The sequence below is a fragment of the Condylura cristata genome, unplaced genomic scaffold (genome assembly GCF_000260355.1).
Source record: "Condylura cristata isolate star-nosed mole 26May11 unplaced genomic scaffold, ConCri1.0 scaffold00024, whole genome shotgun sequence".
Lineage (NCBI taxonomy): Eukaryota > Metazoa > Chordata > Mammalia > Eulipotyphla > Talpidae > Condylura > Condylura cristata.
In genome coordinates this window covers 383,657-398,310 of record NW_004567125.1, presented here as the reverse complement: position 1 = coordinate 398,310, position 14,654 = coordinate 383,657, and the positions used below count along the sequence as shown (strand labels likewise).

Genomic DNA, 14,654 nt, shown 5'->3' with positions numbered 1-14,654 from the left:
TGCTGGGGGGCCCTGCTGCTGGGGGGGCCTGCTGCTGGGGGGCCCTGCTGCGGGGGGGGCCTGCTGCTCGCTGGAGCAGAAAGCCCCTGCAGTGCTGCTGGCCCACAGTGGTAGCTCTGGCTACCTCAACCCCGCTCCGAACAATGAAGAAAGCTCATGCCATGACGGATGGGATGACGGGGTCCTCACACAACCTGTAGGAAACCTCACCACTCCTGTAATTCGGGGCTCAGCCTTTTGGGACTGATCCCACTGAGACAAGTAAGCCTCGCTCTCTCCACCTCTCCGAAGGCCTCTGATTTCTCTGGGAAATTGCCTAACAGGGTAACTGGCAGCTGTTGACAATCGGACTGAAACAAGGTCACCCCAGTGGGCTAATCCCACAGGGAGCCGCGGCCCAGGAGCCTCGCTGAGGACCCAGCTAAGCCCATTTCCCTGGGCGTTGCAGGCTCTTCTCCGAGGCAGGAGGAAGCCACGGTGCCCTCACTGTCCCTCAGCAAGTGGCCGGAGGCTGTCCACACCCACGCCCACGCCTCCGGCCCGCTCTCCCACACCCACCGTGGCCGGTCCGGGACCTCCGTCCCCAGCCCCCGGTCTCCAGTCCTGCGAGGACCTACTGAAGGTCGCCTGGCCTCAGCCTTGCCTGTCCTGATGCCCACAGGTGCGGCCTCCAAAGTCACCTTCCAACTGACCCCCCCAGCTGAGGGGATACTGAGTCCACTGTGCTGCAGCCGCTCTGAGCCAACACGCCGGGACTCTGGCTCTCAGTGGGCAGTCTCTCCCACAGGACCCAGGGGCTCACAGCTTATCCAGCCCGCCTTCAGCAGCCCCCCCTCCTCCCAGGAGGCAGCAGGTCCTCAAGGCCACACACCCTCCACCCTGCTCTGCCCTGACCCCCGTGGGCTCGACCCTCACTCCTTCACCAGCCCCTGCACACCGGCCAGCCCCCGCCCGCCCTCCTCCTTCAGTGTGTGCGTGCCAGGCGCCGGCATGGAGGGGCCCCTCCAGCCTGACGTCCCCTTAAAGGAGCTTCATGTCCATGGTGCCTCCTGCCTTGGCCCAACCTGGGCTAGTCACTCTCGAAGCCGACCTCACGCCATCATGACTTGACTCCTGTCTCCCACGGCCTGGGGTCCCCTTCCCCAGCAGCCAGCACACGGCTCAGGGCTGATGGAGGCCAGTGTCCACGGGGAGAGAAGCTGCTCTCCCCAGACACTGTGGGGGAGAGGGAGCAGGAGCCCAGAGGCAGTTACCTCAGCGGTGGCCTTCTCCTCTTCGTCCCCCTTCCCGCCAGGCTCGCCCTGGGAAGAGAGAGTACAGTCAACAACAAGTGCCTCGGCAGAAGACCTGGCACTGTGCTGGGCCCCCAGGGGGGAAGATTCCTGCCTCAGTGGGCAGGGCAGGAGGACACAGGCCTGCCACGGGAGGTGTCTAAACTGGCTATAGGGGTTTCATTCTGCTGCTGGGGCAGGAGGGACCCCTGTGTGTTCATCCCTTGCAAGAATACCTAAGCGGCCACTTCTGAGCGACCTTGAGCAAGTGACTGTACCTCTCTGGGCCGGTGCGCATGTGTCTAAAGCAGGGCAGTAACAGTGCCTACCACATGGAGCTCTCAGCGGATTAAGGGAATAAATACTGATAATGAGCCCACACCGGAGCCAGGTGCCTCAAGCACCATCAAAGTGTCCACCACGTGGCTGTTGGTTATTTGACAGAAATCCAAAAAGAGGCTGCATGCTGTGTGATCCTGGGCAGGTTACTTAACCTCTCTGAGCCTCAGCCGCCAGTTCTGGCAAAGAGCAACAGTAAAGCACAGGCTCGCTGGGCGCTGTAAAAGCAGGTGCTTGGCACAGAGCCGCCCCTCTTTCCCGGCCCCATGGCCCCCACATGAGGCCTGGACTCAAAGCAGGTTCTCATTTGAGACTGAGAATTTCTTGTTTCCAAGAAGGGAAATACAAGGTCAGTTGTCTAAGCCTCTTACTTCTGGGGGGATCAGAGAAGGGAAAGGACTCCTATCACACAGGACACTAACCAGGGCCTGGGCGCCCTAGAAGTGACCTCGGGACTCCCATCCAACTCTCCCCGGGCTGCCGCCCCAAACCAGTGTTAACAGGGGACTTGGCTCTCACTGGCATTCCCAGTGAGACCGCTCCCCCACCCCAAGGGGCCCCTTCTTAAAGTAAGCAGCTCATTTTGCACTTTCTGCCCCTCAGCCGTCCTGGCTGAGGGGTCAGGTCACCGGGCGGAGCTCAAGCAAGCCCTGCCCATTGGCCCACAGCCCCCCCCCCCCCCGCCAGGTCCCACCACCCCACACTTACAGACGGCCCCACTGTGCCCCGCTCTCCAGCCAGGCCCTGCAGAAAATCAAAGCAGGTTAGGCCTCAGCCTGCAGGGACGGTGCAGCACGAAGGGCCGGAGTCAAGATGCTGCAGCCGGAGCCCCAGCCACCCCATGCTGATGCCCAGGCACGACCTCTCTGGGGGACTGGCCAGGCGGTCAGTGCCCCTGAACCTCCTTGGAATCATGTAGAGCGAGTTCCCCAAAGGCTGCTGCAGGCCTGGTCTGCACAGACAAGAGAAGCAGCTCTGTCTGGAAGCTCCTGAAAGCAATGCCTGGGAGGATGAGGCTACCCAACTTACACTCTGGCAAGAGCAGAGACCTGGCCACACCCCTGCTGTCCACTCTGTGACCCAGCCAGGGCCGGAGCCTCTCGGTCTCTGCTTCTCCATTGCTGCTGGGATGAAATGATGGGGCAGGCCCCAAAAGCAGTTGCCCTGGGCAGCTGGGGCAGGAACTCCATCACCTCTGTGCCGTGATGCCCTGGGCTGGGGCAGCTGGAGTCAAGTGCTCCTGGAGGCGTGTGGAGCCGCCCAGATGCCCCCACTCCCACTGCCTACTAGGGACACAATGGGTAAGTCCTTACCTGGGATCCAGGTGCACCTGGGGGCCCCGGGGGACCATGTGGCCCTGGTGGACCTGTTGGCAGAGCCACATGGTCATCTAGGGCCAGAGCAGTTGGGAGCAGGACATCCCTACCCTCCACCCCCAGCCCTGGCGCTGGCTGTCTGTGGGTTTGTTGAGTGACTGTCAGAGGAAGGGTCAGGAAGGGCGCACCGGCCTCCCGGGCCCACCCTCAGAGCACAGAGCCTGCCTCCACCCACTCTCCCCTGCAGCCCCCACACCTCAACATGCTCCTCCTTCCAGGGGCTCGCCCGTGGGCCTGCACACACCCCAGCCAGCCAGTCCTCAGCAAACTTCTCTCTCATTTGCCCTCTCTTGGGATCTGGGCCCTGATCCTTCTTCCCTGAACTTCCATAACCACCTCCTGACCGTCCACCTCTGTGCAGTCTCTCTGAGACATCTGGTCCCTCCAGCCGTCTCCCTCCAAACTTCTGCTTCCCCGCCTTTTCTGATGCTGTCTCTCCTTCTGGAGCCTCTCTGTTCCCTCCACATCTCAAAACCCTTTCCTACTAGCCTCAAATGAGCATCACCTCCTCCAGGAAGCCTTCCCAGCAACCTGCCCAACCTGACTTCAAGACAGACCCCTGACACGCAGCAGTCCCCACCCACGGTCACGGACACTGACCTGCCCAAATATTCGTTGAGTGCATGAGCATAAATGTATGGCATTTGTGGGCCTGAAGCTTATCCCTGAGGTGCCCATGCCTCTGTGGCTCATTCACTCGCTGGCAGAACATGTCCTGGAGACATCCACACAGCTGGGCGGGCAGGCGTAGGCGAGGCAAGGGGACTGGCTCCCGGTACCCTCCATGCCCCTCCAGCCCACAGGAGGGCAGCCCACAGCTGCCTCAGGGGCGGGGCTGCAGACCGCAGAAACACGTGGGGTTCCTATGTCCAGTCCCATAGGGGAGCTGCTGTCCATCTCAGGCCGCAGAGGGGTTCAACCATGGGTCCCCATCACACACCCTTGAGGCCCCTTGGCCAGGATGAGCCCAAGTGGAGGCACTCAGTCCAGGGCAGGCTCAGCAGTGACCTCTGCACTCACCCGGAGGGCCAGGCGGGCCCCGGGGCCCTGGGATGCCGGCCAGCACTGTGTCCACAGCAGCAGAAGCCAGCTGCACGTCTCCATCTGTGAGGAAGGCAGAGCGGCCTGTGACCAGCAGAGCGAGGCCAGCAGGGTGGGGGGCTGGTCCCCTGAGACGAAATGGACCCCCGACCCCCAGCCTCACAGAAGCCCCGGTGAGCAGACACCCCTCCTGAAGAGCGCAGAGGCCTGGTCAAAGGCGGAACACTGTGGGCTTCGCATAAAGCACAAGCTCCTTCTCGAACATTCCGAGGCCTTCAGGCTCCGCCCCGCTCCCACCTCCCTGGTGCCCAGTGTGGCAGCCTCCTGCGGCTCTGCCTCTCGTGCCCACCCTACTGCACCCCGGGAGCCCTCCTCCAGGAAGCCCTTCTTCCCCCTGGGTGAGATCTTTCTATAAGCCGCTCTCCGGGGCCTGAGCCCCTCAAAAGCGAGTCCCAGTGACATCGCCCTGTCCCCTCCCGGCAACCCAGCAGCAGCCGGAAATGCCTGGGGTGGGGATGGCTCCCCCCGCCGCCCCCCCCACACCTGGCAGCCTCATGGCAGGTGAGCCTCCTGCTCTGTCCTGGCTGGAGCCCCTCCTTCTTCCCAAACACTCACGCCCAGACCCCCAGGAAGCACAGGGGGCCCTGTCAGGAGGGCTCAGGGCTCTGAGGTGGGCAGCGCCAGAGGCATCCCACCCAGGCCCAGGCACAGAGAGCCCCCGGGGGGCTCCTTGTGGTGTGTGTGTTGGGGGGGGCGTCCTGAGCCCTGAGACCCCAGACGCATGTCACAGGTGTCATCCACCCCCTCCCAGCCCAGGATGCACCGCTGGGCCCACCTCAGGGTGAGGGGGTGGAGTTGGGGGAGTGAAAACTTGCTCTGAAAGGCGTGAGAACGGGGTCAGCCCCTGCCTGGCCCAGCTCCCATCCCCCCCAAGGGCAGCCCAGGACCCCAGTCTGCCTGGGAATGGGTCCCACCCCCTGCTGCAGGCACTGACCAGGGCTTGTCAGGGAGAACTAGCACCTCACATTATAGGTGGGGAAACTGAGGCTCACACCATGTGGCTCAGGCTCAAGCCCCAGCTCTGCCTTTGCTGCCTGGGAACAGAGGCACCAGCTGGAGGGAGGCTCGGCTTCTCTGACAGCAAAGATAGGTGCCGATCACCCTCTGCGCCCCTGAGGGCCCCCCTCCTTCCTTGGCTTCCCAGGGCAACGCTGGCACAGCTGCTCACGGCTGCTCAGACCCAGCGCCCTGCCCTCGCGCCCGGGGCTCGCACAGCACCGCCCCGAAGCAGGTGTCTTCATCCTCAGCGGCCTGTGCACTAGACGCCCCGAGGGGGAGTCTGCTCTGCTCTGCTGTAACCCCAGTGAGACGTGTGCCCAGCACAGAGTAGGTGCTCAGTGAACCCTCCTGCACAGCCTACAGTGAGGGCACTTGGCATAGTGACTGGTGGGGCCGCTGCCACCAGGGAAGCAGGGGCCAGGTCAGTAAGTAGAATGACCTTTGGGGGTTCAGGGTCCCAGGGGCAAGCGTTGAGCACAGAGGGAGGGATGGGCACGTGGGGACCGAAGCAGGTTGAGGGCCACTGTCAGCCCCCGAGGGACCACCCCCACCCGGCAGACCCTCAGTCCCAAGCCAGTACTTCACTCACTGGTGGGGTCTACTTCATGGGATCCTTGGGGAACACTGACTCACTCCCCCAGAAGACAGCGAGGCTCAGGCCTGCCCCCCAAACCCCCAGGCTCGGCACTCACTGTCCTTGTCCGTAGGTGGCTGCAGGGAGTACAGGACGCCTTGGGGGATGTTCGGAGGGAGGCCCGGGCTGCCTGCGGGGCCAGGGGGGCCAGGGGGGCCAGGGCGCCCTGTCTCTCCAGGGAGCCCGCGGGGCCCTGGCGGCCCCAAGAGGCCTGCAAGGGGGAGAAGAGGAGGCATATGAGGGTTCCGCTGCTGACATTACAGAGAGGAAACAGGGGCGGGGAGAGGGGACAATAAGCCTGGGCGCTTCCTGGGCTGTCAGAGCAATGGCATCCCCTCCCAGCCCATGCAGGGGAGCCGGGCCTGTGGGTGGGGTTGGGGGGTGGGGGTGGCGGCAGCTCTGCCAGATGCCCTCTGCGCCATGCAGAGACCTCAGCTCCAGGGCGGGGGCACCAATGGTGCCTGGCCTGACCAAGGGCTCACTCCCCCAAGGACCCAGGAGGAATGGGGACTCTCAGAGAAGGCCTTGCGCCACTGCTTCCAGAGCCTTCTCTTCCTGAGTCCAGGGTGGTGGTCAGCAGTGGGGGTGCAGAGGGTGGACATGCACCTGGAGCCCCCAAGCTGGCAGTCATTAGCGATAGCAAACGGGGGTGTCTGGGGTGCCTCGTTCAAACTGGAGGGCCCACCAGCCCCCCAGCCCCCAGTGGACACTGAGAGGTGGAGAATGTCCTTACCAGGAGGCCCTGCTGGGCCCTTCTCCCCTGCCTGGCCTCTGTCGCCTTTGGAGCCTGGGGGCCCTGCAGGCCCTGGGGGTCCCGTCTGCCCTGGGGGCCCTGGGGAGAGAATGAGATGAAACCTGAGAACACTGTGGGTTGTGCTGCCACCAGAGAGCCCAGACCTGACCACCAGGGTTTCTGTCAGATCGACCCCCCAAGTAACACCCCCCCCTCTGATCTCCCCTGAAGAACAAAGGCACCACAGCCAGCTTGCGTATCTTTTATCAGTTTATAACCTGGTGCTGCACTTTTTAACTTCCGTGTTCACCATAGCTACTTTTGTTCCCACTTGATAGGTGGGAGAGCAGGCTCAGAGAGGTGTGGCCCCTTGTTCAAGGTCTCCGAGCCAGCTGCAGGAGAGCCAGGCTCTCTGCACACCCTACCGGCTCCCTGCTCAGGCTGCGAAGTGGGCTGTGGCAGACACTCTGCCACAAGAGTCTCTGTGAAGGCCTGAGGGCCACCTTTGCCCAGCTCGAGCCTCTGAGCCCCACAGGTGGCCTGGCAAAAGGCCCGTGAGTGGCCTGGGGCAGACCCTTCTGGAATGCCTGGAGATGCCCACTGAACTGATGCAGGGACCTGCTCTGGTTTCTCAGGCCCCTGTTCACACTGCAGGTGAATGTGTCCAGGAAGAGGGCTTGAAAAGGTGGCTGCTTTCTCTGCTTTCCCCAGGTTCCCCCCAGCTCTGGGAGTTTCCAGGGCGCCCCAGGTGTTGCCATTTGTAGGAGTTGTGCGCCACCTGGTGGCCTTTCTTAGAAGTGCATTTTCCCTGGTCAAAAAAAGGTTGGGCCAAAGAGAGCCCGCACCCCTCTGAGCCTCCTCTCCCACCCCTCTCACCCCCAAACCCCCAGCCCCCCTCCCCCGTGGCCCAGGAGGTTTGGGGCTGGGGTATTCAGGGAATGGGAAGCTAGAAACCCATAATGAGGACACCCCTCCTCACAGCAGACCTGAGCTCACCCTCCTCTCCCTCAGAAGGGCTTCAGGAAGCCAGCTCTCCTGTCTCCGGGCTTCCCCTCCCAACACGAGGGAACAGAGAAGTCGGGAGGGGACAGAGGCAGATGCCCAGAGCTATCTGGGCTGAGAAGCTGGAGGAGAAACGAGAGAGTTAGGGCGTCAGCTCCAGGATCACTGGGAGGCCCCAGAGATCAACAACGCTGGCCTCAGTTCCCTCCTCCAAGATTTACTGGGATGATTCGAAATAATCTCCAAACAACTAGGGTGACACAAAACCATTTAGTAACTGCTACAGCACAGCCACCCGTCGGAAGCGCTCAGTCTTAAAATCTTAGCGGGGCCACACTGACCAGAGGCAGCCAGAGGCCACTCAGGGAGAAACCCCGCGACCCTGACTAATGACAACCACAGTCACCCCTCTCTTGCAGGGACCCCTCTTTTAAGACCCCCCCCCCCAGATCCTGGAACCACAATAGCACCAAACTCCCTTTACACTTACACACATAAGATAAGGCTGATTTGTAAGTTAGTAAGAAATGAGCAATTAGCAATAAAAGAAAACCCATGGCATATGCTGTGGAGGTCAGGGGACTGTGTCCTGTCTCACTCTCAGCGTGTCTCATACACGCTTACCCAGTTGACCATGGGTAAGGAGAAAAGGGGGTCCTACATTTTATGATGACCTTGCAGTCCCAGAGAGCAGAAACCAGACCGATGGAGAGAAAGTGGTTAGCCCTGACTTTAACATGCGAGGGAAGAGAGCAACAGGGTGCTGAATGTCCTGTCTCCCCAGGGAGGTTCAGCAGGAACCAGCAGGTGGGAGAGGCCGGAACTGCCCCATCCCCGGGGGTGGGCAGGCGGCTGCTGTGAAATCAGTCACACGAGAGCGGGCTGGGCTGGAGGTCTAAGAGCAGACGCCAGCGGATGGCAGAGCAGGTAATGAGGACGGCTGGTTTGTTTCCATGAGGTCAGCCGTCCCAACGGCCAGACCCTCCAATTCTGATTTTTACACGAAACCCCCAGTTTTAAAATGTGAGCTCAACTTTTCTGCATGTCACAAGGGGGCCTGTAAACCAGGAGCCGTTGTGTGGCCGGCGGGAGGCCCTGACTGGCTACGCCTGCACGCCCAGAGGCCTCACTCACCCACGGGGCCCGTGGGCCTTCTCCTCCGAGGCCCCGGGTGGGCAAGGGGGATGGCATCAGGGAGGAAGTCCTCGTTCCAAGTCGGCGGGGTGCTCTGGGGGGCCGGCAGATCGTTGTCGGGGCCGGAGGTCTGCTCTGCTGCTTCTAGCAAGAGAACCTGGCAGAGGAGGGCAGAGGTCAGCCCCGGGCGCGGACGGCCCCGCCCCACGATGCATGCCCACGAGACCGGCAGTCGGCTGCAGAATCTATGCTGCCCCCCACCCCCCACCTCTCCTTCCCACTCAGGAAAACCCTTCTCCTCCTGGCCCTGGGGCTCAAGCGGGCCCCCATCAGACACCTTCAGAGCCGCCGACTCCTCTCCCCGAGACACCGTCTCCGGGGGCAGAAGCCAGCAGTGGTTTGAGTGACGACCAGTCAGATCACCTATGCGTGACCCCCGGGGAGGCACTGGGCGTGCTTGGTCCTCCACGTGCCCAGCTGGGGTCAGGACTACGTGGTTGGGGTGCTTGTGGCTGGCCTGTGTCCAGAACACCCGCGGGGGGCAGGAGCACAGTGCGTGGACCCCTCCTGCCTGGGGAGCCAGTCCTGCCTCCAGCTAGGTCCCCAGACTCCACAAGCCGTCTGAGGGTGGGGTGCTATGCCCGCCTGCGTCCCTGCTTTTACCATCATCACTGACTTCTAGCCCCATAAGTACCCAAAGGCACCTGAACCCTGGCCCGTTGGCCTGGATACCACACCCCATTCCATCCTGAACCTGCCCCCAAACCAGAATCCTGGGGCCTCCCCAGACCCCGCTATGCCATTTCCAGGGGGGTCAGGGCCATCTTGGGCCACATCACAGGCAAGGCGTGGCCCCTTCACGGCTCCTCCACAGCCTTGGCAGAGGCTGGTGCAAGCACAAAGAAGGGTGTGGTTGGGTCTCCTGACCCCCAAAATCCTCAAACAGAGAGGAGGCTCACCATTCCTGCTCTAACCCCTGAGGGCCCACTGACAGGATTGAGGCTTTGGGGTCTTGGAGGAGCTGGGGAAGGGGGAGAGAATTGGCTGTCAGTAGCTTGTAATGGAGGGGACTGGGCAGTGATGGGGGTGAGGAAAGGGCGGAATTAATCCCTGGGGCGTGGGAGCAGGGGGGTCAAGCGCGGTGACCCCTGGTTTGGGGCTGGCCCTGGAGATGCTCGGTGGCACCGCCCAAGTCTCGGGCGTGGGCAGGCCTGCGGGTGAAGGTGGTGTGTGAGGTTTGGAGGTGGGTTGAGTTGCAGTGTCTTAGGGGCAGCTCCAGATGGACAAACAGGAAGGGATCCACGGGTCAGGAGTTGAGATGGCCACCGGAGAGGCCAGGGAAAGGAGCCCCGGCCAGTCAGAACCAGCCCTGGCTGAAGGACAAGTTTGCTGGCCTGGATGTGGCCAAGCCCCTGGAGGAACCGATGCCCTCCCTGCTGGGCATGAGCTCATCAGGCAGCGGCCGTGGGTGCGGGGACTCAGTCCAAGAGAAGCAGACTGCAGTTGGAGGGCAGTGCCCGGATGACCTCACGGCGGCCTGGCCAATTGGCCAACCTCCTGCACCAGAGAGCAGCCCAGCCTCCAAGACCGCATGACCCTCGTGCAGGGAAATCCCCTTGGGCTCCCTCCCACTCCCTGTGGTCCCTGAGGTCAGAGTGTAAACTGAGGGGGAGGAAGGCAGGCAGGACGCTCTCTCACTCAGGCCTCCTGCCCGGCTAGTCCCTAGCAGCCATCACAGCCTGTTCCAAGGCAAGAGGGTGGCAGGCTTCTGGATCAGTCCTGGCAAACTGTCACCCACAGAGAAGGGCAGAGAAGATAGAACATGCACTGCGGGCTTCCTGGCCCCCAGCCACTCCCTCTTCCCTGGACTCCAGCACCTCCTATTGTGTACCGAGGGGTGTGCTCTGGAGGAAGAATGATGATGGCCTACGCTACCACATACCCATTCTCCCAAGCTCCCTTGCAACTAGGGGATGCCTTAGCCCAGTGCTGGCCAATGAGATAAAATGAATCTATTGGGGTCCTCTGCCTCTGCCCCTCCATCTCCTGCCTCTGGACATAATTGTAGGAGGGGCGGTGTGATGTCTTGAGCTTCAGCAGCCACTTTGTCATCGTGAGGACAAAGGCCAAGTCTTTAAGTCAGCGGGAAGGCTGTAAAAAGCCTGAGTTCTTGAGTCACCAAACCAATTCCAAGACCACCTATTCTGGACTTCCTGAACCAATGCTAAACGGAATAAGCTGCTATTTACTGGGCTTCTCCTCCTGACACACCAGAACAGGTTTTCTGAGGGAGCAGAGCCTCAGTTTCCAGACCTCTGGGCTGGTCTCTTACGCCAGCTGCCTGGCGACTGCCTGCCTGGTTCTCCCTCGCTTGGCTGACTCCAAGTCCTGACCCAGCTCCACAAATCTGACCCCTCCATTCACCTGGCCTCGGTGCTGCCCCTGGAGTGTGAAGTGCCCTGGCCACCTGCCCAGCTTGTGTCCCTGCCCCCTCTGCAGACTGCTGCTCCCTGGCCCCAATGACCTGCTGGCTGTGATGCGGGGCCCAGGGGAGGGAGGTGTGAGGGCGGGAGGGTGGAGGACTTGCTCAGACAGCGGGCATGGCCAGCACGCGGGGGTGGTACAGCTGGCATGGCACTGGTCCTCCCCCAGAGCTGTTACTTTTAACACCCTGAGGCTCTGGACTGCGGCCAGGCCACACGCTGCCAAACCACAGGGCGGCTTCAGGTATCTGGAAAATGCCCATCAGGCCAGCTGGCCTGGGGACTCAGCCTTTAAAGCTACCAGAAGTCCACCCCCACCCCTTCTGGGGCTGTCTCCCATACACCTGTGCCTTCATCTGTGGCGGACAGTGAAGGGGTAGGTGAGAACACTGACATCACACCTGCCCAGCACGTAACCTTTCCAGAGTCACCACCACGTCACCTGAGGCCCGTGCAGCCTTTCTAGGCTGATGCTTTAATGCCTTTCTCAGCTGAGGAGGTGGGAGTTCCGTGGGAGCCACCCAGCTGGTGGCTGGCGGTCCCAAGTATGCCTCACTCCAAATGGCAGTCACCTGCTGTCCCTCCAGTTGGCAGGTGTCCTCCCAGGCAGCTTTTCAGGACGGGAGGCAGGGCCGGAGGGCAGTGCAGGGTGGGCGAGGGCCGGTGTTCTGTGTGTATTTGCATGTCTGTACGGGGGACAGCCTCCCAGCAGGCCCTTCGGGTGGGGGCCTACCTCCCCTGTTCTCAGGGGTCTTACTGGGAGACTGGGGTCGTCCAGGGGCCTCCGTGTTCTGTCCTCACTCCGGCAGCCCTGTCGGCTGGCCACACTCACACCCAGCCCCTGGGCAATGCCACCTGCCCAGACGCTGTGCCTCTGCCCGTGGGAGGGCTCGCATCTTCCCTTCCGCACAGCCAGCCTCCCACAGGCACCCCACAGTCCCTCTGCCCCTGAGTCTCTGTGGCGATCTGGAGGTGGCCCAGCGACCTGAGACCCTAGGCCTCTCCTCCCAGGCCCAGCCCAGAGGCCGTTGGGAGCCACGAGGGAACTTGCAGCACCCTGGGCGTTGCGCAGCCGCACCCAGCAGGCGCGTGGTGCCCACACTCCAGCAGCTCCTTAGATCCAGGCTCCCCAGGCCCTCTGACCTTGGCCTCCAGCGTGGTCAGCCGCTCACTCATGTCGCTAAGCCGGGTACAGTTCATGCATTCTGCAAGAGAGGAAGTGGAGCTGGAGAGTGGACTCTGGAGAGAGCAGCCCAGACTCCAGGACAGCCTCGGGCAAGCAGGCAGGCAGGAGTCCTGGCTCCCTGACCGCCGGCTCTCCCCTCAGCAGTGTACTTCATCCTCTGCCTGTTCTGCTCCCCACTGTCTGGTGAATCCTCTCACTGCCCCTCACTCTGGCCTGTACCCCAGTTCTGTATGCAGCAATAAATAAATCTTTTAAAAAACACTTCTGGGAGCTGATGAATGGATTCCTGACTTTGAGAACAAAGTCTGGGGAAGAAGCTGGGCAAGCAGACACAGGCTAGTAAGGGCTACCACGAGGCCACACAGAATGTACTAAAGCGCGTCATGAGGGCACCAAAACCTGGTGGGAGTGGTCAGGGAGGGCTGTCTGGAGGCAGTGGCAACTACGGTGTGGTCTGAGAGGTGCACAGTAATGGGCCAGGGTCAGAAGAGGCCTCGGGAAGCTGAGGCCTGGAGGGGCACAGAATAGGTCTACCAGCAGCCCTGCCTAATCAGAGCATATTTGGGGGCCACGAGGCAAGAGTCCTAGCATGCGTTGGGGTTAGTTTGGTGGGAGGAGCTCAGACAGAACCCAGAGGCCAAAGGACTGCTGTGGGAGGTGGTGAAAGTCAAGAGCACATCCCGCCTTTGTAGAAGCTCACTCTGGCAGCGAAGTGCAGGGTGGGTGGGAGAGGGAGGGGCTGGAATCCGGAAGGTCAATTAGGAGGCTGGGAATGGTTAACCCCCCAGGCATACAGCTCCCTGCGCTGTAATTATCTATTTATGTCTGTCTCCCCCAGAGTCCTGGAGCTCTTTAATGAGGAACTAAATGGCTCAAAGCTGTGCTGAGGAACTTTTATTGCTCTAGAAGACAGCAATGCCTAAATTCCTCCCTCAGTTCAAGGCCTGACCCTACAGGAACCCGGCTCTGGTTAAACAGACACACAAGAGTGGGTCCCTCAGTAGGTTCCATTTGGAGAGCTGGGTGGACCACCAGAGGCCTCTTGGCCACAGCTCCTGCATGTCCACCAGCAGTCCCTGGCCGCTACGTGGTCTCGCCATTGTAAATCACCTTGCTAGATGATCAGCACTCAGAGAGGTGGGGGGTGGAGGTGATAGTCTTAGGACCTTGGGAATAGGTGGTTCAAGAGGTGGCCATCAGCCAGGGGGTCCAGCCTCGGGGCCAGGAGGGTGGGTGACCACCAGCTTTCTGCTCACCAGCCCTAGCTGGGTTTACAAGCTCTGTGAGCTGGCAGGGAGCTTCACCCCCACCCCTGCTACCCTGGGCTGGGTCCAGTTCCTGCTTTATAAGCATTTTTTAGGAACAGAACTCTTTCCCCCCTTAATAAAACCTTGTCGGTAACCCTGATACATAAAACAGATTAAAGACGGAGGTATAAACACTGAAACTTTAAAACAGCTAGAAGAATGTATACAGTTATCTGCCTCTGGGATTTCACAAAGGACCGAGTGATTTTCTGGTTAATCAAGAGACATCAAACACAGGTCCCCGCTAGTCCTCCAGGACAAGGGAAGCTAAAGGGAGAGTGAGGTGTAAGCCGCGAAGCTGGCAGGGCAGGGGCCACTTCTCAGGGCCGGGGTGCTACTAGGACCCCTTCCTTCTGCAACATAAGCCCGCTGAGGGGAGCCCCCCGCCTACCCCCCTACCCCAGCAACCGAGGAGGCGAAGCATCAGAGCCCAGGCTGGGGCAACCCGGGGCGCAGAAGTGAGGGGTCCCCTCTGGGGTTGAGGCACAGGGCAAGAGAGAGCTTTTAGGGTCTGAACAGAACAGAAAATACCGCAGGAGAGTTAAGGGAGGCTCCAGAGGGGCCTAATCAAACACCCCAGGACTGGGGGCAACCCATCAGAAACAAGGACAATGAAAAGGACTCCAGTAAGACAAGGTCCAGACGCAGACTCAGTTCTGGGCAGAGACGTTAGGGCCGTGAGTGAGACCACCGAGAAGGAACCAGTCCCAGAGGCTGCTGGGGCCCTAGAATAAATAGGGATAGAAGGTCCAGGTGCCTGGGGCTGGACTCCACTTTGCTCAGTGCCCTCCCGGCCCGGTTCCACCAGCCTGGGGTTCCCACTTACTTCTGTTCCTTTTCTCCTCAGTGAACTGTGTCTTTCTCTAAACCATTTGCCTTTAAACCTTCGCAGCAGGAGCATCTGTGAAGCTCCTGCTGCGGTGGTCTTGTGGCCGGACTCAAGGCTGGGGCTTCCGGCCTGGGAGACAGGCCTGAAAGCCTGATGAGCTGGTGTGGGGTCAGACACCACTCCAGGGGAAAGGCTTCAGGCACTGACATTTGGGGAGGCCCAGAGGCCCCTAGCACTGAGATCAAACCACTTAGAGGGGG

At 61.1% G+C, this 14,654-nt stretch overlaps 1 protein-coding gene across 1 annotated transcript in view; it reads right to left on the bottom strand.

The window, feature by feature from the left end:
• The window catches only part of COL26A1 (collagen, type XXVI, alpha 1), a 120,081-nt gene that overhangs the window by 3,633 nt on the left and 101,794 nt on the right, over positions 1-14,654 (bottom strand). The window contains exons 4-11 of the mRNA XM_012728882.1: positions 12,216-12,277; positions 8,590-8,746; positions 6,454-6,552; positions 5,779-5,931; positions 4,007-4,090; positions 2,924-2,976; positions 2,319-2,354; positions 1,254-1,301 (exon numbers count right to left, since the gene is read on the bottom strand). Coding sequence (XP_012584336.1) covers positions 1,254-1,301; positions 2,319-2,354; positions 2,924-2,976; positions 4,007-4,090; positions 5,779-5,931; positions 6,454-6,552; positions 8,590-8,746; positions 12,216-12,277 — 692 coding nt within the window. The remainder of the gene's footprint in view (positions 1-1,253; positions 1,302-2,318; positions 2,355-2,923; positions 2,977-4,006; positions 4,091-5,778; positions 5,932-6,453; positions 6,553-8,589; positions 8,747-12,215; positions 12,278-14,654) is intronic.